Source organism: Diospyros lotus, chromosome 4 (genome assembly GCF_014633365.1).
Source record: "Diospyros lotus cultivar Yz01 chromosome 4, ASM1463336v1, whole genome shotgun sequence".
NCBI classification, from domain to species: domain Eukaryota; kingdom Viridiplantae; phylum Streptophyta; class Magnoliopsida; order Ericales; family Ebenaceae; genus Diospyros; species Diospyros lotus.
In genome coordinates this window covers 44262170-44283155 of record NC_068341.1, presented here as the reverse complement: position 1 = coordinate 44283155, position 20986 = coordinate 44262170, and the positions used below count along the sequence as shown (strand labels likewise).

At 35.3% G+C, this 20986-nt stretch overlaps 3 protein-coding genes across 7 annotated transcripts in view; all 3 read left to right on the top strand.

Moving 5' to 3' along the window:
- Nucleotides 1-1139: 1139 nt before the first annotated feature.
- Nucleotides 1140-14076, top strand: LOC127800215 (aspartic proteinase-like protein 1). 4 transcript variants are annotated; one of them, XM_052334698.1, is made up of 11 exons: nucleotides 1140-1328; nucleotides 1445-1765; nucleotides 2960-3098; nucleotides 7751-7992; nucleotides 8116-8343; nucleotides 8437-8578; nucleotides 8659-8723; nucleotides 8812-8911; nucleotides 12322-12376; nucleotides 12468-12539; nucleotides 13575-14076. In XM_052334698.1, the coding sequence occupies exons 2-11, from the start codon at nucleotides 1452-1454 to the stop codon at nucleotides 13814-13816; spliced, it is 1599 nt and encodes a 532-aa protein (XP_052190658.1). In that variant the 5' UTR covers nucleotides 1140-1328; nucleotides 1445-1451; the 3' UTR covers nucleotides 13817-14076. The 4 variants fall into 4 exon arrangements, with proteins under 4 accessions (XP_052190658.1, XP_052190657.1, XP_052190659.1 ...); XM_052334697.1 differs by having other exon boundaries at nucleotides 1140-1356; XM_052334699.1 differs by having other exon boundaries at nucleotides 1146-1280.
- A 2993-nt stretch (nucleotides 14077-17069) lies between these two features.
- The window catches only part of LOC127800218 (heavy metal-associated isoprenylated plant protein 23-like), a 51389-nt gene continuing 47472 nt past the window's right edge, over nucleotides 17070-20986 (top strand). The window contains exon 1 of one of the 2 annotated variants that reach the window (XM_052334705.1): nucleotides 17070-17210. Coding sequence is in view for 1 of the 2 variants with exons in the window: in XM_052334702.1 (XP_052190662.1) it covers nucleotides 17384-17400 (17 nt within the window). In the remaining variant the exon portion in view is untranslated. Of the gene's footprint in view, nucleotides 17401-20986 lie in introns of both variants that reach the window. The other variant, XM_052334702.1, reaches the window with a different exon arrangement.
- Nucleotides 17338-18252, top strand: LOC127800216 (heavy metal-associated isoprenylated plant protein 23-like). The gene is made up of 2 exons (XM_052334701.1): nucleotides 17338-17543; nucleotides 17767-18252. Exons 1-2 carry the CDS (start codon nucleotides 17384-17386, stop codon nucleotides 18060-18062), a joined length of 456 nt encoding a protein of 151 aa, XP_052190661.1. The 5' UTR covers nucleotides 17338-17383; the 3' UTR covers nucleotides 18063-18252.

Sequence of the window (20986 nt, the reverse complement as noted above, 5' to 3'; positions counted from 1 at the left end):
CGCCTGGTGCACAATGCGCACCCCGCGGGCCAACCACAACAAAGTAAGGAAAATTACACCGGAACCCCGAGGTCTTGCACAGAGACACGCGAAAAAGTTACATTAATTTATATTTTTTGAATAAGAATTAAATTAATTTAAAAATTATATTTAAAGATAATTAAAATAAAAAAATTTAAGTAAACATACAAAAAAAATATGAAAGTATAAGAAGAAAAATATAAATTTAACTTATATTAATTATATTTATTATTTCATTGAATATTCTTAAAATTTATAAAATTGCATGCGTTTTTTAATACTTTTTGATTGAGATCAAATTAATATAATTTCCAAAATATGAAAGGAACACACTATAATTAAGTGAGTAATTTGACCCAACAATTATTATTTTTGGGTAATATTAATTATAGATATATTTATTGTATTTTATTTTTAATATCTAAATAATTTTAAAGATAATGATTAATATTAATTAGACGATGCCAACTTATTGTTATGAGAATATAATAAATAAAATTTATATCAGGATAGCTCAAATTAAAACAGAGCCCGATAGAAAACAAGAATGTGGGAGTTCATCTTTATCTTAGAGAACTTATACTTTTTGTATGGGAAAGTGAATAATTGTTAGGTTAAAAAAAATAGATCAAATAGTGAAGTGAAAAAGTATTGTAATTATCTAGAAGAAATTTTCGTATGTCTTCTAATTGATTATTGTGATAACTACAATACTTTCTCATTTTATTCTTTGAGCTGCTTCTCTTAAATTGATAATTATTCGCTTTATTAGACAAATGCGCATATTTATCTAGACAATAGTAAGTTTCCTTCAATCTTATTATCTATTAGGCTATGCTCTAGTTTGAGCTATTTTCGTATAATTTTTATTTATATTTTGGTAACAATTGATATATTTAAACATTGTCTAATAATATTAATTTTATTTCAATTAAAATAACTCCACACAGTTACAAATTTAGATTCTAATAATCATTATACTTTGTCTCTTTTTAAAATATTATGATCAATTTAACCTTAACGGACAGTACCTTGTTTGGCATTTTTCAAAATACGATAACTAACTTAACCCTAAATCCGCATTTCTCGTTTTGTCTCCTTCCGTTTTTCGCCCCTCGCGTTCCAAAATCCAAACACGGCCTTAACCGGAAATTCACCTAACACTTGCCCCTTCACGCTCTGTTGAGTTTCTTCTCCATTTCTACTTTTCCCTGCTCTTGTGCTCTCTGCATACATCCGCATATATCTTCTGTCTATGTGTGAGCTGCTTCTCTCTTCGCTGCCATTCGCAGTGATCTCAAAGCCGCGTAAATCTAGATCTCACTTTTGAAGCTTGTTAGCTCGGAGAAAACCTAACTTTTTCCGCATTGCGTTTCAGTACTCGTTGTTGTTATTGTTGTTCTGTTGTTTTGTTTCGATTTAGAGTATCGATGGAGGCGGCGCGGCGTCTGCTGGTTGGTGTGACAATGACGATTGTTCTTCTGCTGGTGGTGGAGTGCGCCGTGAGCTTGACGCTGTCTTCGAGGCTAATTCACAGGTTGTCCGAGGAACTGAAGAGCGCTAGGGTTTCGAGAAGCGGCGGAGAGGCGTCCCCTGCTTGGCCGGAGCGGCGGAGCTTGGAGTACTACCGGATGCTTGTGAGCAGTGATGTTCGGAGGCAGAAGATGAGGCTCGGTTCTCGCTATCAACTTCTGTTCCCTTCCGAAGGCAGCCAAGCAATGTCGTTCGGGGACGACTTAGCATGGTGTGTTAATCTCACCTTTTTATCCGTCGTCGTTTTGCTAATAAATCTCCTTCTAGCCGTGGATTTTTGTTAAATACTCACCTTCCTCAAATTTTGGTTGATATTGTGCTAAGCTTGGAAGTGAAACAATAATATAAAGCTTGACAATTATTTTGAACCACTTATGAGGTGAGGACTAGAAATGAGAATTGAGAAGCATTTGTATATTGAAAATATGGAAGCTCAAGGTTTGGTCGGTACCGTATTGAATGCTTATAAATGTTTGAATGTGTTGAAAGATATGTACTTCGCATTCATATCTGATATATTAGCTCCATCTTATATGGGGTCCAATTTTGTAATCTATTATGTTCATTTGGCAAAGAAAAAAAAAGAAGAAGTTATTATCAATTTATATTGTATAAGTTATGCAAAAGCATGTCCAAATATCATGCTTTAGTCTTCTTAAAAGCACAGATGATCTCCATAAAAAGAAAAAGAAAAAATAACACAGATGACCAAAATTTGAATGTATCTAACCTTGTATTGTGATTTTATCAAGGAAGCAAGGCTGCCTGCTGGTTGACATGTCAAGTAATAGCCCTTTGTTGTCCTGTTGGCACCTCATTATAAGAGTGGTTTCTCAAACCTTCACAACAGGGGATCAAATCCCCCTGATTTAGTGTTCAGGTTACGAAGCATCAATCAGTTGGACTTAGATCTGTTGTGAGATTCATTCAACTGAAATCTATAACAATTCATATTTTGATGGCTATGTAGGCCTATTGTTATCAACTCTGGTCTTTTGTTGTCAATGACATGGTCTGGGTACACATAGGTTGGTTATTGTTGAATATATTATCCATACATGTTAGAAGGCTTACAATTTTCGTATATTGGGCTTATGTCTTGTAACATATGGAAATGGGTAATATGTCTTTTAGTTGTTGGATATACAATCTGTGCAGTAGGAACATAGTGCTTGATAATTTTTCTATCTACATATTAATACAACAATTGGTCATTCAAATTCATTCCTTATGGACTGGATTATTTTTCTGATTTTAAAATGAGTTTGAGATAAAGTTTTTGTTTGAAACTAAAATGAATTGGGTTTTCTCACCATTTATATCTTCTGAAAGTACTTTTCCATTGAGTTCTTTTGAGTTATGCTTGTTCATTGGAGTCTAATTGTTACTTTTTAACTTTATACAGGTTGCATTACACTTGGATTGATATAGGGACACCCAATGTGTCTTTTCTGGTTGCTTTGGATTCTGGGAGTGACCTACTTTGGGTTCCGTGCAACTGTATTCAATGTGCTCCCCTATCTTCTAGCTATTACGACAGTTTGGTATGCTGGTTACTGCTAACATTGTTACATTATCAACTGTTACATTCTTATTACTATTGCTACTTAGTAGAATATTGGTTTGGCCTTACAATTTTTGATTTTTTGTTTTTTCAATTTTTTGTCTCCTAAGAGCTGATCCTTAACACTTGGATGTGTACTGTCTACTATCTTGATTTGACTACATTAGGGATATAAACATGAGAAAAATGAGAGCTACAGAAAATTCAAAAATTGCCAAAAATAGCATGCATTTAAATACCATCACAGATAGTACTTCATGTTTAAACTAATGCATACATGTCTGCTTCATTTTACTATTACGAGAGTGTTTGGCTTACCCGTTTGACCACTTATAAGCTACTCTTTTAGCTTATAAATTACATGACTTATTTTGTTATGCGTTTTTTAAAAATTTAGGAGCTTAAACGGTACTGAGCTTATAAGCTATTTTAGCATCTTATTCAATAAGCTCCTCCCCTAGCTTTTCCAAATAAGCTCTTAGTAGCTTTTTTTGTTAACCAAGCAAATTACAAATTTGCCCTCAAATATTTATGGTATTTACAACTCTATCCCTTCTCCTTCATCCCTCTGTCTTCTTTGTCGCTGCCTCCCTCCAATTTCTCTGTTGTCGCCTCTGTCTCCTCCATGGTGGCTGTTAGCCGTTGCCTACATCTCCATCGGCTGCTGCCTCTAAACCCATCCCCAGTGGCCGCCTCCTCTAGCTTCCATCGCTGCCTCCTCCATATCCGTTGGCGTCATCCACCTCCTCTATGTCCATCGGACGTGCCTCCATCATCTGCCGCCTCCATTGTCGGCGTCCTCCCCCCATCTCTCTGTGTATATGCATATATTTAACATATATATTGTATTAATATATTTTTTAATAATTGCGTATAATTTATCAACATGTAATTGTAAGTATTTTATTAATTGGATATTAATTTATAATTTATTTTTATTAAAATTTAGTATTTTTATGAATTTTATTTGTATTATTCAGTCACATATCCATTTTCGTCTTCTTATTAAGTTTTGATAGTTTATCAACTTTTTCAAACAAAACACATAATTATATAAATAATAGTTTAAAACACATTTATCCAAACATATTATCAACTTAAATGATATCCAGCTTTTAAGCTTTACACAACTCATAAGTATAAAGACTTATAAGCACGCCCCCCCCCCCCCCCCCCCAAAAAAAAAAAAAAAAAAAAAAAAAAGAGGGTAAGCCAAGCAACCTCTATATTAGTTTGCTTTGTTTTCAACTTAGGGCATTCTAAAATTTAGAACCTTGTTATACAATAACAGAATGCTGATACTATTTAAATGTGTGTTAGTTTAAATATGAAAATGAACTCATTATAGTAATTGAGACTTCATATAAGGATACTGTTTTACATGCATAATTGACCATTGGCAGCCACAGTCAGCCACTACCTTTGAATGTTGTGTCTGAGCTACTTTTGAAGTTACATTCTTATATATAACAAATTATGTAGCTTCGGAACCCCATCTGATTATGAATGCAACTTAACAAAAGGATTTTCTTTTTCCCCCTTTCCTTTGGAGGGGGGGGGGGAGGGGATCTTTGTGGAGAGCAGTGAGAGTCATTTAATCCTGCATGGAATGTGCAGATGTTAACCTTATGCAGAAATTAGAACTTTTTTGATTTGGGAATTGATTGTATGTACTATGCAGAAATTAGTGATTCAATATGTGTCAGCTAAGAAGCGCAAACACAAGACGTGACATGAATGACTCACCTTCAACATAATAGGAAATAAATGATGAAAAAGCATTAACATATCTTATTTGGTTCTAAGCTGTGCAAGATCTTGTGATGAACAAGGGTGCCCTTGCCCTGCCCCCTCCCAAAATACAAAAAAAGTATGCAGTATCCTTTGTAAAAAAAGGTCATGTTCTAACAAGCGTTGCCATGCATTTCTTATTGTTTGAGAAATGTTGGTGTCGAAATGATATGGCACCTTTATAAAAAGCAGTGCTTTTTAGTTCTAGAGAAAAATTGAGGAATTCCTTTCTGGTGGGATTAAACCTTGTGATTTTTGCTATTGTTGTATGGAAAAATTGTGGAACTCTAATCAATATATCATTCTGTTGGAGCTGATGTAAACGAGAAAAGCTAATGTCATGGCAAAGTTTTGATACATGCAAGAAAATCAAATAATGAAACCATGATCTCTTGGATCAAATAAGTCACCTCATGAGCTCTTCTAGGAGTACTCTGGGATAATGGGATTACTTATTGACGCAACATGTAGCGCGCATGTGAAAAACACAACATACAACAACAACATATCCAGCCTTTATCCCACTATGTGGGGTCGGCTACATGAATTCTAGACTTCCATGTATTTCTATCTTTTGTCATATCTTCATTGAGATCCATACACTTCATATCAAACTTTAATGTCTCCCTCAAAGTCTTCTTAGGTCTGCCTCTACCTTTTTTTTTGATTAATTGTTCCATTTCATCAACTCTCCTCACAGGAGCGTCTCTTGGTCTCCTTCTCACATGACCAAACCATCTTAGTCTAGTCTCTCTCATCTTCTCCTCTATTGGCACTACTCCTATCTTATTACGAATAATTTCATTTCTAATTTTATCTTTTCTTGTATGGCCGCACATCCATCTTAACATCCTCATCTCCGCTACACTCGTCTTTTGCTCATGTTGGTATTTGACTGCCCAACATTCTGAGTCGTATAACAAAACTGGTCTTATAGCTATCCTATAGAATTTTCCTTTCAATTTTAATGGGATTTTATCATCACATAACACCTCCCGATGCATTTCTCCATTTTAGCCAACCTGCCTTAATTCTATGTGTGACATCCTCGTGAATTTCTCCATCTTTTTGAATCACTAATCCCAAATATCGAAAATGGTCTTTTCTTTGTAAGATTTGATCTTCCAATTTTATTATAATATCCTCCACTCTTGCATTCTTACTAAATTTACATTCCATATATTCTGTTTTCTTTCTGCTTAATTTAAATCCCTTAGATTCTAAATTGTTTCTCCATAACTCAAGCTTAGTGTTCACTCCTTCTTTTGTTTCATCCACCAACACTGTGTCGTCTGCAAATAGCATACACCATGGCACATCTGTCTGAATATCTTTAGTGAGTTCATCCATTACTAGAGCAAATAAGTATGGACTTAGTGCAGAACCTTGATGCAATCCTATTGTAATTTTAAACGGTTCAGTATCCCCTCCGCATGTGTTGACCCTTGTCTCTGCACCATGATACATGTCCTTAAGGGCTTGTATATAGGCTATTCGGACTCCTTTCTTTTCTAAAACCCTCCATAATACTTCTCTAGGGACCCTATCATAGGCCTTTTCTAGATCTATAAACACTATATGTAGGTCCTTCTGATGATCCCGATACCTTTCCATTAGGCGCCTCAGTAGGTATATAGCTTCCATTGTTGACCTACCGGGCATGAAACCAAACTGATTTTCTGATACCTCTGTTTCTTTTCTGAGCCTCTGCTCTATTACTCTCTCCCGGAGTTTCATGGTATGACTCATTAACTTAATTCCTCTGTAATTTTCACAATTTTGAACATCTCATTTGTTCTTATATATAGGGACCAAAGTACTCTTCCTCCATTCATCTGGCATCTTTTTTGATTTAAGAATCGCGTTAAATAATTTCGTTATCCAGGAGATACCCTCTTCTCCCATACATTTTCATGCTTTTATTGGCTAATCCAAATCCATCTAATATTTGTAAACAAAATTTAACTAAAATTCTAATAAAAATAAAACCCTAATCAAATATGAAATAGAATTAAAATCCTAAAACGTAGGAAGGAGAATAGAAGTAAAAATCTTAAAAACTCATGGAGTTCAACTGTAGCACTACTGTTCCAATGCTACTGTAGCGTTACTGTTCCGGTTTGGGCCGGATTGGCCTTGGACCGGGTCTTGAATATTAGTGACTGCATCACTTCTCATAGATCACGTTTCTCTATTTTGACTCCTGTTTCTTATTTTGCCTCACAGGAGTCTTCTGGACCACAGTAACGTGCCACCAATGCAGTTGCTTCTTTGTGTAGCGAACATTTTGATTTTGAGTTTCTTCCCTGGTCAAATGCAGAATTGAGTTTTATTTATTGGCTAGTATTGAAGATGAGGAACTTTGTTTTATGTTTTGTGTCCCATTCTTTCTCTCTTGAGGTTTTTTTTTTTGCGCATGTGTGTGGGTGGGTGGGTTGGGGAGGGGGGGCATCAAGAAAGGAGATGATTTGACTATGAAATATGAATATGTATGTACTCATGTGAAATACTTACATGAGGCTAAAGAACATGATCCTTTTTTTGCCTCTGTGTTTTTTTTCTTTTCTTCCTCAATAACTAATGTTACTGTAAATTTTATTTGCTAATCAATTCAAATTACAAAGGGGTAATCTGCTTAGGCTTGGCAATGGGCTCACATCTGATAATTTATTGGCCAGTTTACTTGGGAAGAGAACTTTTCCGATTACATACCTAGAAGCACTTCTGATCACATCTGTTAGAAAGAATTTGTAGTTGCTCTGTTCTGATAACATGTTTAGCACTTATTTCCAATGATTGATTGGCAGGTGCTCCCTTGTATTTGGGGCATCTATTATGCAGGATAGGGATCTAAATGAATATAGCCCATCTGGGTCAATCACGAGCAAGCACTTACCTTGCAGTCATCACTTATGTATACTGGGTCCGAATTGCAAGAGTCCTAAGCAGCCATGCCCTTACACAGCTGAATATGAATCAACAGATACCTTCAGTTCAGGATTTCTGGTTGAGGATACAATGCATTTTGCTGCAAGAAGTGATAATGCAACCAATATTTCTGCAGAGGCTCCAGTCATTATTGGGTCTGCTTGATTGATCTGTTATTCTCACATTAGAATTACACCTTTCACATGCTTAAAGTTTCCTCAAGAAGGAATTATCTTGGTTACATACTTAATCCTGATTCTAGCTGTCTATTGTTTCAGATGTGGGAGGAAGCAAAGCGGTGGTTACTTGGATGGAGCTGCTCCTGATGGTGTTATGGGTCTGGGACTGGGTGAGATTTCTGTGCCAAGTTTACTTGCAAAAGCAGGATTGTTGCGGAATTCTTTCTCTTTGTGCTTTAATGAGGATGCTTCTGGGCGAGTATTTTTTGGGGACCAAGGGCCATCTGCTCAACAGTCTACTCCATTCCTGCCGCTTGAGGGGAAGCTGTATGACTAATAGACTATCTATCTGATTTTGGATTCTTTCTTCTCTCTTCTTTTTAATTTGTAATTCTCTCGTTGGCTCAACTCTTGGTTCAGTGTTGTACCATATACTGTTGGTGTTGAGGCATGTTGTATTGGAGGTTCTTGTCTCGACAAAACAAACTTCAAAGCACTGGTAGATAGTGGGACATCATTTACGTTCCTCCCCAAGAAAGCATATGAAATGGTTGTTCAGGAGGTACATTTTATTGCCATTGTATAGTTTATGAAGCTAATCTCTTTTAGCAGTATGTCTCATATTTCTGTGTATGATGATAGTTTGACAGACAAGTAAATGCTACAAGTGTTGAAGGATCCGATTTGAAATATTGTTACAAATCCAGGTAATTTCCATGAATTACACCATGGAAGTTCAGCCCTTCTCCTTGTCTTGTTTAATATGGTGGTAATTCAAAATCTATGGTTGAACAGATCCCAGGATATGCCTAAGATACCCTCTCTGACACTTAAATTTGCATCAAACAACAGCTTCCTGGTCCACGATCCTACCTTACGTTATAATGACAGTGAGGTTGGTTGGTTGTTCAATATTTGAAATATTAATTGTTTTATCTAGATGAGTTGGAATAGTCTTGTGATTCAATATGAGGCTTAGCTGGGAGAGTATGCGCAATGAACCATGAAATGGACTGATGGGTCTGTTTACATATTCCAAACTTATGATTCTGCCAAAATTATTAATTGTTAATGTCATCTAGGCAAGTTTTTATTTCCCCCCCTCTCTACATGATGAAATGTTTCAGGTTTTTCGGTCTCTTATGGTTTCTAGCAGTTTGTGGAAATTCTTACTTGTTTCCTAAAAAGTGCAGATGCTTTGTGATATTTGTTTTACTTACTCCATGACACATAGAGATATGTATCAAAATGTGTCATCAAATTTTTTCAGTATTTTTGGGAACTGAACATGTTTTAGATACTTGGGGAACACATTTTGTGGGGTTGATAAATGCATTACATCTTGAGATTGAAGAATTTTGTTTGGATAAATAACTCAAATTTCATTAGAGAACAGCAGAAATGTGGTGAACCACTTACAAGGTGAAAGAAAATAAACCTGCAACACCAGCTATGTTAACTATTAGCTCATCAATGAAGAAGCAAAAAAGGATAGATAAAAAATGAGAATCTTGTCTGTCATGAAATAGAGAAAATGGGAGTTGGGCCTTCTAATAAAGTTATGCTATTTACTCTCCCCTATCTGTTCTGCCTTTTTAACCATCCTTTTTCACAGAGCCTAGCCTTTTTTTTTTTTAATATTATACATAAAGTTCTATTTGTGCTCATGCCTCTCTGGGTTATTTATGCTTGGCCATGCTGGAATTGAGTACGCAGAAGAAGAAAAGACATATTTGTGCTATGCTTGTGGTTGGTTAACCTAAGCTTTATTATAGTTCATTTCCATTTGAGCTCAGCTTTGAGCCTAGCTGTCAGGCATAGCATAAAACTTCAAAGCAGAACTCATAGTTATTAAAGGTGCGCCTAGGCGCAAGGCGCCTTAAGGCGCCAGTTTGGCGCCTCGCCTGGGCTGAGGCGAGGCGGTTTCAGCAAGGCCCTCGCCTTGCAAGGTGAGGCGCTGAGGCAAGAGGCGCGCCTCATGAAACCCGTGCTTGCATTCTCTCTTCCTCTCCTCTCCAGCCTCCTTTCTTCTTAGTTCCAGCATGTATACATCACAACTTATTTGCATTTCTTTAGTTTAAGTAAATGGAAGGTAAAATATCCATTTACTTTAATATATAAATGTAAATAAGAAAGTATCCCCCATTTGGATTCAATAAAAATATCTAAAAAATTAAAATCCATAACAATAAGAAAAGAGAATTTTGATTTTAGTACAAACTCAGGATTTAGCGATTTTACCACCCCCAAAATACATATCTATTATTTCTTGAAAAATTCATTAAAAATCATTTTAATAACAATGAATATTAGCTATCAAAATATCGGGAGATAGTTTTTCAAAATGAAAACATTTTCTTATATGTCTCCTTATAATGCCCTAATCTTCCAGATTTAAAAAAAATGTGTTAATCTTCCAGTCCTAGAAAAATAGCATTTTTCAAAATGAAAACATTTTCTTGATTGTGAACTTATAGTGTTTATTGATTGTGGAGAATACTAAAGCTATTCCAAAATGTCCTCCATCAATAAAACAAGAGATTGGAGAGTACATGCAAAAGAAGAAAAATAACAGGGATGAGCAAAATATGGCACCGTAAGATGATGATTTTCAATTTGGTGAAGGGTATGATGATGATGATGATTAAAATTTCTTTATTGATTGTGGACTTGTAGTGTTTATATGTTTGTTTAGAACTTTGCACGATGATTGGTACTTGTTTGAGTTTGAGACTTTAAATTTGAACTTTGATGATGTTTCTAGTTTAGAAATTGCATGATGAATGAATTAACTTTGATGTTGTTAGTTTAGAATTTGAAGATAATGAAACATTAATGATATGCATGTGTTATTATTGATAATTTGATAGTTTTTTATGATTTTACAAGATTTTGAGTTTTTTTCTAAAAGGTGCGCCTTGCTTTGCAAAGGCGCGCCTCGCCTCGTGCCTCAGACTTCAGGACCCTTTGCGCCTCGCGCCTTTCAGAACTATGGCAGAACTTCCATTTTTTATAGAAGCATATTGTTATTGCACTGCATTTATCCATATTTAAGCCGAAGTTATTTGTTCTGAGATATTGTGGTTCCAAATTACTAGTTCAGTACCATAGTAATGAAATGGCACAGATATCAACAAGATAATTTGCTTCAGTGAAACTCTTTCTTAATGAGTTAAAAAATAATACCATCTGAGTGGAGATAGCCCAATGCCAAGCTCTCTATTCTAGAGGTGGGCCAATATCTGTCCTTGTCCTATATAGCCCGTGTGTGTAGTTGATTTGTTAGCTGAATTTTATATTCACTAGCTGGAAATAGGCAGCTGTCTCAGACCTGATGTAAGATGCATCATCTTGTTAGATGTTTATTCTGATTTACCTCTCTGTGCTGATTTATTGGGTACATTTGGAGGTATTTGTTTCATAAACTGAATCTATATATATATATATATTCCATGATATTGGACTCATTTCAGCTCTAGCAGGAAGGAAAAATGACTATATATGTAAAAATTGAGAAAGGATTAAGTTAATAATCAAGTGGCGGAACTTAATGCATAGATGGGCTTTGGACGTACTGTTTTTAGGTTTTACTGAAACTTTTAATTCTTTGTTCTTCACGATTAAGAAGGAAAGGAATAATTGTTTTTTCCCCCAAAATTGTCTTCAATTTGTCTATTGGCTTTATACTTATGCATGCATACATATTAAGCCATAGCCATAATCCCACTAGGTGCAATATTGCCTTTCTAGTTACTTGGGTAAAAAAAATCTAGTAGTGTTGACGTGTGAAGATCAAGGAGAAAAAGAAAGCCTTATATGTCTGCTTCTAGAATGCTATGCCGTTTTGGAAGTTTCTAAATTTTCTAAATCTTGTTATTTTGGATAGTTTCCTAATATCTAATTAGGATACTTTCCTAATGTGCTTTATTGTAATCTTCTTTGTAATCTTTCCTAAGCTGTAAATATTCAACCCTATAACTAGGGCTGTACGTGAATAAGATAATTAGCTTTTCCGTCCAGTTTTACAAGTAGCTTTATAAAGCAATTAGATTTTGAAAAGCTACTAGAGTGTTAGATCATTTGTTTGTACTGGAATTAGAGAACTTGCAACTGGATCAGGAGCAATATAGATTATGCTTGCAACTAAGAATAGAGGCCAGAAGCTGCTACCTTGCATTGACTACAATTGGCTACTCTATATCTGTGTAGAAATGCTTAAACTGTTCTGGGATTAAAAACAGTGATGCAGTAATTAGTGTACTTGATATCAGATAAAATCTAAAATGTGTAGTCCTTGTGACACAGGAAGTATTTTGTTTAGCCATACAGCCTACAGATGGGGATCTTGCAATAATTGGGCGTAAGTGTAAACAATTTGTTTTTTGTGTTATCAATGATGTATGGCTCCTTGTTTCAGCTTTTGTTATTCTCAAGAAACTTTCTTAATGCAGAGAACTACATGACTGGTTATCGGTTGGTGTTTGATAGGGAAAATTTGAAGTTGTGCTGGTCACCATCCAATTGTAAGTACACGACTTCCCAAAATGCATATGCATTGTGACACTTTGCAAGTCAAAAATGTGCCTTTTCTTTTACCCACAAAATAGGTACTCCCAGGAGGTCCATATTATTCATGAACATGTGGTAAAGATACATTGATAAATGTATTCTTGACAGACTAGTTAAGTTATGTACAACACGCTGTATTCTCGACAGATTAGTACGTACAAAACTCTCATTTTATGTACAAAAACATTTTTTTTTAAACACCATTCTATGTACAAAAGCTCTCTCTCTCTATCTCTCCCCCCTTTTCATTTATAGACATTTTTAAGCAAATAAAAAGGTATCTAAGAAAGTGGAATTTAGCATCAGCCTTGGACATGAGATCTTGATGAATCAGACTTAGGACACCGCCTGCACCCAAAACACATACCCAACTCTCTGCAGTATCTGTTGTAGTTAAGACTGCAGTAGCTGAGTGGGGGAGTTTCTAGGAAAAAATATTGTGGATCAGGCATCAAACTTTGAGATTCTGATGCCCAAATCTCCTTCAGCTGCCTGGTAATGCATTGGTTTTAAATTGAACTGGCTCTTTGCAGAAAAGAAACCCAAAAATTTAAAGGTGGATATGTGCTTCCCTCTCCATTTACCTGCCCCCCCCCAACCAAAACCCAAAAATATGCATACATCGGTGGGGAGCATGTTTTTACAAACCCTTCCAATTGTTAGCAGATGTCCTCTTTTTTTTTTTTTTGAGTTGGCATCTTGACGCAGAGGGTGAACCTTAGTAACAGTGGTAAGCTTACTCCTTTGAGTGTTCCCTGCCTCACCCCCCCCCCCCCCCCCCCCCAAAAAAAAAAAAAAAAAAAAAAAGAGAGTAAATGGAAAGCGTTACACAAATGTGGTTCTTGCAAGTGTGGAGCCTCTTATGCTTGGGACACCCTGTTTGTGCTCAAGATTCATGTTTTTATCATTCCTTCATGTCTGAATATGTATGCGTTGATGAATCACAAATTATTCTTGCCAGTTGACATCTAATTTAAACGTTGTATCAGGTCAAGATCTCAGTGATGCAAAGACGATGCCACTTACACCTCCAAGTGGTAGCCTGCCTAACCCGTTGCCAACAACTGAGCAGCAAAGTTCGCCTAATGGCCACGGAGTTGCCCCCGCCGTTGCTCAAAGGACTCCCTCAAAACCCTCAGCTGCCTCACCACAGCAACTCTCATCCCACATACATTTGGTGAACTTCTTGCTACTGCTGCTATTTTTACATCCGTATTTCTCAGGCCACTAAGTTTGATGCTTTCACTTCCGATTAGATATTTTTCAAGTTTTCATGTAAATCCTGTTGCCCACGCCCAGAGCTTCCACTTCCCTCGCATTGCCCTTTGTTTCCTTGCTCATCCTGGGATGCATTGGGTGCTCTTTTTCTAGGAACACGTAGTATTCTTGTGTGTATCTTCCTCTTTTTTATTTAAAATTTTTCCTTATTACATATATATATATATATATCTGGCTTAACACTATATCTATAAATCCCTCTGAAATTAACCATCTGCTTGCCTTGCTGCCACTTGTTTTCGAAGGTTTCTCGACATTGTATATGTTCATAATTTATATATTTTTGCTAACCGAACACGGCGATGGTTCTTACCTAGGGGGGCTTGCTTTTGATGTTTATTGGCAAGCTTCCTCCCTCCTGAGAAATGCTGTAGCCCGTAGCTCATCACATGGTGGAAGGAGAATCTAATTGGAAATAAAAAAGTAATTCACAGCGAGTCCAAAGGGCAGCCTGGTGTCTGGGTTAGGTAATCTGTTGAAGCAGAGGTCACACGGCCATTATTATAGAACATAATAATAATTGGCGTTGTTTTACCCGTTAATTCTATATAAATTTGCTGGACTTAGTGTCTTGTTTGATTGATCTTGTCATTTGGGAAGCGAACAATTTGAGCAATGATTGATGAGAATGGGCCTGACCACCGAATATTGAATTTCTTGGCTCCCAACCATATTCCCCAAAATGCCTCTTATCTGTGTGTAGTCTTAGGGACAAAATGGTGTTTGGTGGCACATCAATGGCTGGCTTAGCAAATGTTGTTGGGTGCATTTGGGTATAGATATTGCCAGTACACTCAAGAGGTACCACCAGCTGGCTTTCTGGAATATTTTTTTTTTTTGATATCGCCAGTATACTGTATTTTCCTCTTTTCCTTTCTCTGTTCCTAGACCCTGCTACGAATCTGATTTCATTGGCACAACACAAATATCATATTCTCCTAGAAATGTAGGAAAATCTGTCTTTTATGTTCCAAATTTTCCTTTCTGGGTTTCCTTCCATAAATGCTTGAGTTTGGGGCATGACTTTAGGCCATAATGTTTTGGGATATAATGATTTTGAGTCTGAATTTTGGGATATAATGATTTTCATTGGCACAACACAAATATCATATTTGCCTTGAGACCACTTTCGGTAAAAGCATTCTAGAATTACTTGCCCGAGAAGGACTCTCACGTGGAAGCACGTGCCCCCCCCCCCCCCCCCCCCCCCCAATTTATAACACATCCTCTTACTTCTTCAAGTAGGTACAATACTTTCATTTACGTACTTGTTTTGCATTGTCGTTTTGTCCCTGCAATGCAAATCTAATCTAGCAACTCCGAAAAGACAAATTTAGAATTATGAATTTCCCCATGAGTGGTTGGGCTGGGCTGGGCTGGAAATAATAAACAATTATTGGGTTAGCAAAGGACTGCAAGATTGGTTGGTGCGGGGCTGTGGCAGTGTCTCCAAATCTTCTTTTTCCACTCCCAAAAGTTGCACCTTTTAAATATGTGAAGAAGGGGAGAACGTGCTTTCTTTGCTTTCATCTGTTTGTCTATTTCAGACAAAAATCATATTAATACTTAAAGAGAGCAAATTTGAGTTCTTAAGGTACCACCCAATAGTCAATCTTTTCTTTTCCAATCACTAGAACCATATACATGCACATTGTTGAAGCCTTCAGAGCTTAGCAGAAGGGGTTTCTCAGTGATTTTGAATAAACTATCAGAGACGTGTCTCAGTAATATTTCTATAATTATAAATTAATAATTTTTTTTTCTTTTTTGTAAGATGGCCATCAGTGGAAAGAATACAGGGACACAATACTTCCCCACCATTAAATATTCTGTTTCCAAAGAAGATTCTTTTCAGCAAAGTCACTTACCTGAACTACTGTTGAGGATTCTCTGTGCCTGCCTCTATGGTCACTCCTAGGAACACATTGGACCAGCAAACAACATGGCCATTGTTCTTGAGAACCCCTTAAAAAGTTTCATATTTATTATAATATTTTATATTAATATCTTATATTTATAAATTTATTAAACATTAATGTAGAGTGTAAGACTTGAATGTTTAAATACATCAATGCATGAATATTATCAAAATTGTCTGAGTGTCCAAATTAAAATGATATATATATATAATAAGGGTAATGTTGGAAATGATTATGTATTAATAAATTTATTTTATTTTTAGACAATGTATATTTATTATGTTTTATTTTTAAGCTTTAATATTAAAAATAAGATGTAATAAATATATTTTATTTAAAAATTAAATATATTTATTTACACATATACAAAAACAAATTTACACATGTGGACTACTGTTAATAAATAAATTTATTGGACACGTATAATAATCTACCGATACCATTACGGGCCTTCCAGGCCCATGAGTGTTGTCCACGCTCCAGTCAGGAGCGTGGCAAAAATTCACACGTCCTTTTGCACTTTAATGGGCCTATGTATTCAAGCCCAAAAACACTTTACGCCAACCAACCTTCCATCACCAAACCAACAAAGTTTTTTTCTTTTTGGGAAAAGTTAAATTACATACGAATATATTTAAAATGCAGACATTATTTTCCTAATATATAATTATTTAATGTGACTTTTCTAAAGTTTTGTTAATAAAATATTTTTATATATTTCATTTAAAAATAAAAATTAATAATGTCGCAATCTTTAAACAAAAAAATAAATAGTTATTGTCAAAGGCTATTCAATAAACTATCATTTAAATTTTTTTACTTTTATTATATATACGAATCACTCCTTCAATAAGACTAATAAAAGCAACAATATCTTTAATAGATATTTTGAGTTACCAATACCACTAACAAGGTTGAATGAGTATAAAATATGCATGCATTAATTAGGTAAATGATTTTGACCATACTTGTTTAATTTTCCCCAACCCATCCTTTCTCTCTTTCTCTTCTTGCACTCAAAGCATTGATTGAAGTTTCTCTTAAAAGTTAACTGATTAGTGGGAACTAATCCCAAGATTAGGGGCTTCAAAGAAATTAATTAAACATGCAAAATGAACCAGATTCTTGAGAAAAGCATTAGTTTGTTCTGAAATGTTAATGTTTTGGGGGGCCACCGCCAACCCTTAGTTTCCTTCCCCCTGTTTGAATTAAGGCAATGAGAAGAAACAAAGGCCTATATAAGAAGTAGACTTCTGCAAAAGAAAGATCACAGTCACGGGACATAGAGAGAAAGCAAAGCAAAGGTTAGGAGACAGCAGCCTTTGGGAGAGTCTTTTCACTCACTTTTCTTCTGTGTTGGAAAGCTTAAAGGAATTAAGGAATTCATTCTTGGAGGGAAGCTTCTTGCAAATTCACCTTTTGAGTGCTGTATTCAATCTCTTATAACCCCTACCTTTTGGTTATAAATATGGTCTCCATACTCTCTTCTGGTTCCCAGTATTGTTTCTCTTTGGTTTTTCTCTCATTTTCCACTTTCTCTCTCTATCTCTCACAGAGAAAAGCTACCATTTTCTTGGACCCATTTGCGCAAAATAGAAAATATGGGGGTTGCAGGCACCTTGGGGTACATCTCTGAGCTGATGAGCAGCGGCGCCCATAAACACAAGAAGAGGAAGCAATTGCAGACTGTGGAGCTCAAAGTCAGGATGGACTGTGATGGTTGTGAGCTTAAGGTCAAGAAAGCTCTATCTTCATTAACAGGTGATTTTGCTCTCTCTCTCTCTCTCTCTCTCTCTCTCTCTCAAATTTCTTGACATTTTCTGCGATCCCAATGTATGAGGTTTCCTCACTTTTGATCTTTCAATCAGGGAGGAACAATCTAACCGTTGCGAGTTCAATGAATTTTTTATATTCTTTTACAGTTGCAGTTACCTAATTAATTAACAAAGAAAAAGAATACAAATTGGTGGGCTGCTGTGTGCAGGAGTTGAATCGGTAGAGATAAACAGGAAGCAGCAGAAGGTGACGGTGAGTGGGTATGTGGAGGCAAGCAAGGTGCTGAAGAAGGCCAAGTCGACGGGGAAGAGGGCCGAGCTGTGGCCCTACGTTCCATACAACCTGGTGGCTCAGCCATTCGCAGCCCAAGCGTACGACAAGAGGGCGCCGCCTGGCCATGTCAGGATGGTGGAACACCCCACCACCGGCACCGTCTCCAGATATGGGGATCCCTACACCTCCATGTTCAGCGATGACAACCCAAATGCCTGTTCTATCATGTAATCCCGTAGCTCAATCAACAAGAAGAAAGAAGAAGAAGAAGAAGAAGAAGAAGAAATGGTTGGTGGGTTCTAGAGGTGATGGATAGCTAATAATAGGTTGATGCTATCAAAAAATTTCTTTTCATTTTATTTTATTATTTTTATTTTAGTACATTAATTTTGAAAATGAAAATGGAAGACATCGATCGTTTGATTTTGTTGCGAGCTGTCAACAAGAAAACGAAAATTAATTAAAACTAAAAACAGTGTAATATTATTGCATTTGACTCCATAAAATGTCGCTAATAGATATTGGTGTATAATATTATATTAAACAGTCTAATATTGTGTTAGATCTCATAAAAAGTTAGGTGGTTGATGTGGCTATAATCAAGGCTGCACAAAAATGAAAATGAAAATGAAAAACGAAAAATATTTTTGATATGAAATAGAAATGAAAAAATGATATATTTTTTAAAAAAATATAAGAAATAGAAATGCAAATTAAAAAAAAATATATTTTTTGTAAATATAATTTTTAGTATAGAAGATTATAAAAAATAGTTCAAACATAATACAAACAAACATAAATAATAAACATAAGTTTCATAATGCATTCAAATAAATATAAATATAAAGTCCACATTAATGCATTTAATTAAACACCCATCAATAATATTTATAAAGTTCTATTATCCTTACCATGACTTAGTAATAAGTATATATTACCATGATTTATTTATTATTATGACTTGGTAATAAATATAAGATTAAATGTTGTTCAACCCAATAAATCTCAAGCCTAAAATAGAAATTGCATATGATTAATCACACAAAAACAGAGAAACAACTGTTTATCAAAGTACAAAATAATTGATGGGGAACAATAAATGAAGTTCCAGAATTAGGACTCAAAACTTTTTTATTAAGTGTTTCTCTTATTGGAACAGTATTAGTTGCCAACACCATGAATCTAACGAGAGAAGAGGAAAGTATAATATACATAATAAAAGAAACATCTCTCCAACTCAATAGATAGAGCAGAAAAAAGGAAAGACTTGTATGTGAAAGATAAAACAAAAACAAAAACAAGCAGAAAATATCACTCTCTCTCTCTCTCTCTCTCACACACACATATTCATTTTCTCACCTTGGTCCTCTTTAGGTAATCTTTATATTTAGGCAATTGCGTTATAATCAAGAGGGAAAATTAATATAAGAAGTTATTTGAAGGGATAACTATAGAAACATACCTTAGAAGGATGACGAGTGATGACTAAGAGAAGGAAAGGAACGAATGGTTGATAGTGGCGACCAAGAGAGAGAATGATTGGTAAGCTATAGCGATCGAAAATGAGGGAACAACGACTGAAAGCAAGGAAGCAACAAGCAATGGTGAGGAAGCACCAACGATGATGGAGCATCAGAGGAGTAAGGACGATCGAAAGCAATGGCGATGGAGCACCAGAGCATCAAGATTTGACGACCGAGAGAGGGAACTTCGGGATTCGAAAACAAAGAAGAAGAAGAAGAAGAAGAAGAGAACTTTAGAATTCAGTCGCCGAAAACTTGTTTTCGGCCATTTTTTGTAATTTGCGAAATGGTCTCATAACATTTCGTAAATTACAAAAATGGCTTGAAAAGCATTTCGGGTCATTTTCAAAATGGGAAACGGTTCAAAAGCTTAGAAACAACATTTTCGAACTGTTTCTGTGCTTTAGAGGCTACAATACATAATTGTCGAAGATGTCATGGTGTTAGTGTCGATTGGTGGTCACAAACAGGGAGGCCTTTTCAATTAGGTTGGCAGGAAGAAAGAGGATGATAGTGACTTTTGAGCAAAAATAAAGAGTTGTTAGTATTTTAAAAACAAAATGTGAGAGGAAACAATTTATTTTTATTCAACTTAGTCATATGTGAATATCATGGTGTTATAAGCCTATAACCTCTCAAGGTAACACAACTGGCTGCAACACTCATTCGAGAGTTTTGAATTCTGTAAGGTTATGAGTTTGATTAGACTCTCGTATGGAATTGTGCATATAATTGTGTTTATCTGAGGGGCCAGGTTCTTGGGGTTCTGCCTGCTACTTATTTGTTTGTTCACCTTTGTTTGAAAAGAAGATGAATCATGAATTTCAAAAAAAGTGAGATGGACTAAATCGAAAGTTGATTGTGATCTTAGGACTCCTCAAATTTTTCATGATAAAAAAAAAAAAAAATATCGTGATGCTATGCACTCTCTTTGTTTGCCATAGTAACTAGCTCGCTCTTGGCTGTACCCACCTGGAAGTGATGATCTATAATATTAAAAGTTTTAAATGAATGATGTATCATAAGTTGTTGGTACATGGATAATAGGAAAAATATTCTTCAAAAAGTTTATGGAATTATAATTATGAGAATATCACTGTGTGTATTTCTAAAATTAAGGATAAAATATTTTTAACGGTGACTTAGGTGAGTGTATGTGATGATTCATTTTTCATTGTGAATATGAAATTATAAATTCTAACATTCGTGTGTTTTTTAGTGTCGAATAGAAGCAAGTAATATTTTGATTAAATCAAATAATAAAATCGAACAAGTCAAAATTATTGGTTTGATTCGGTTCATGTTATAAATCAATTTAGTTTTGTTTTTAAGTTTGACATTTTTAATTATTTTAGTTCGGTTTGATTTTTGTATTGAAAAAAACTAAATTATCGAACTAATTGAAATGTTAGAAATGAGGTTGTTTTTGACCAACAGTTCAGCGTAACAAAAGAAGAAAGGAAGATCTTCTAATTCAATAGTTTGGTTTTTTCTTTTACAATTTTTTTTGGCCTTTTTGATTTTTTCGATCAGTTATGTTTTTTTCAATTTTTTTTAGATTCTTTTATTTTTATAATTTTATTTGATTTTTTCAATTTGTTCAATTTGAGTATTTATTCAGTTGGTTTGGTC

What these genes read in the sequence shown, in the direction of transcription:
- LOC127800215 (XM_052334698.1), top strand. Translation starts at nt 1,452, where the DNA reads ATGGAGGCGGCGCGGCGTCTGCTGGTTGGTGTGACAATGACGATTGTT. An exon ending in CTGCCGCTTGAGGGGAAGCT is followed by an intron (nt 8,344 to 8,436) that starts GTATGACTAATA and finishes CTCTTGGTTCAG; the next exon opens with TGTTGTACCATATACTGTTG. An exon ending in GGATCTTGCAATAATTGGGC is followed by an intron (nt 12,377 to 12,467) that starts GTAAGTGTAAAC and finishes TTCTTAATGCAG; the next exon opens with AGAACTACATGACTGGTTAT.
- LOC127800216 (XM_052334701.1), top strand. Translation starts at nt 17,384, where the DNA reads ATGGGGGTTGCAGGCACCTTGGGGTACATCTCTGAGCTGATGAGCAGC. An exon ending in AGCTCTATCTTCATTAACAG is followed by an intron (nt 17,544 to 17,766) that starts GTGATTTTGCTC and finishes TGCTGTGTGCAG; the next exon opens with GAGTTGAATCGGTAGAGATA.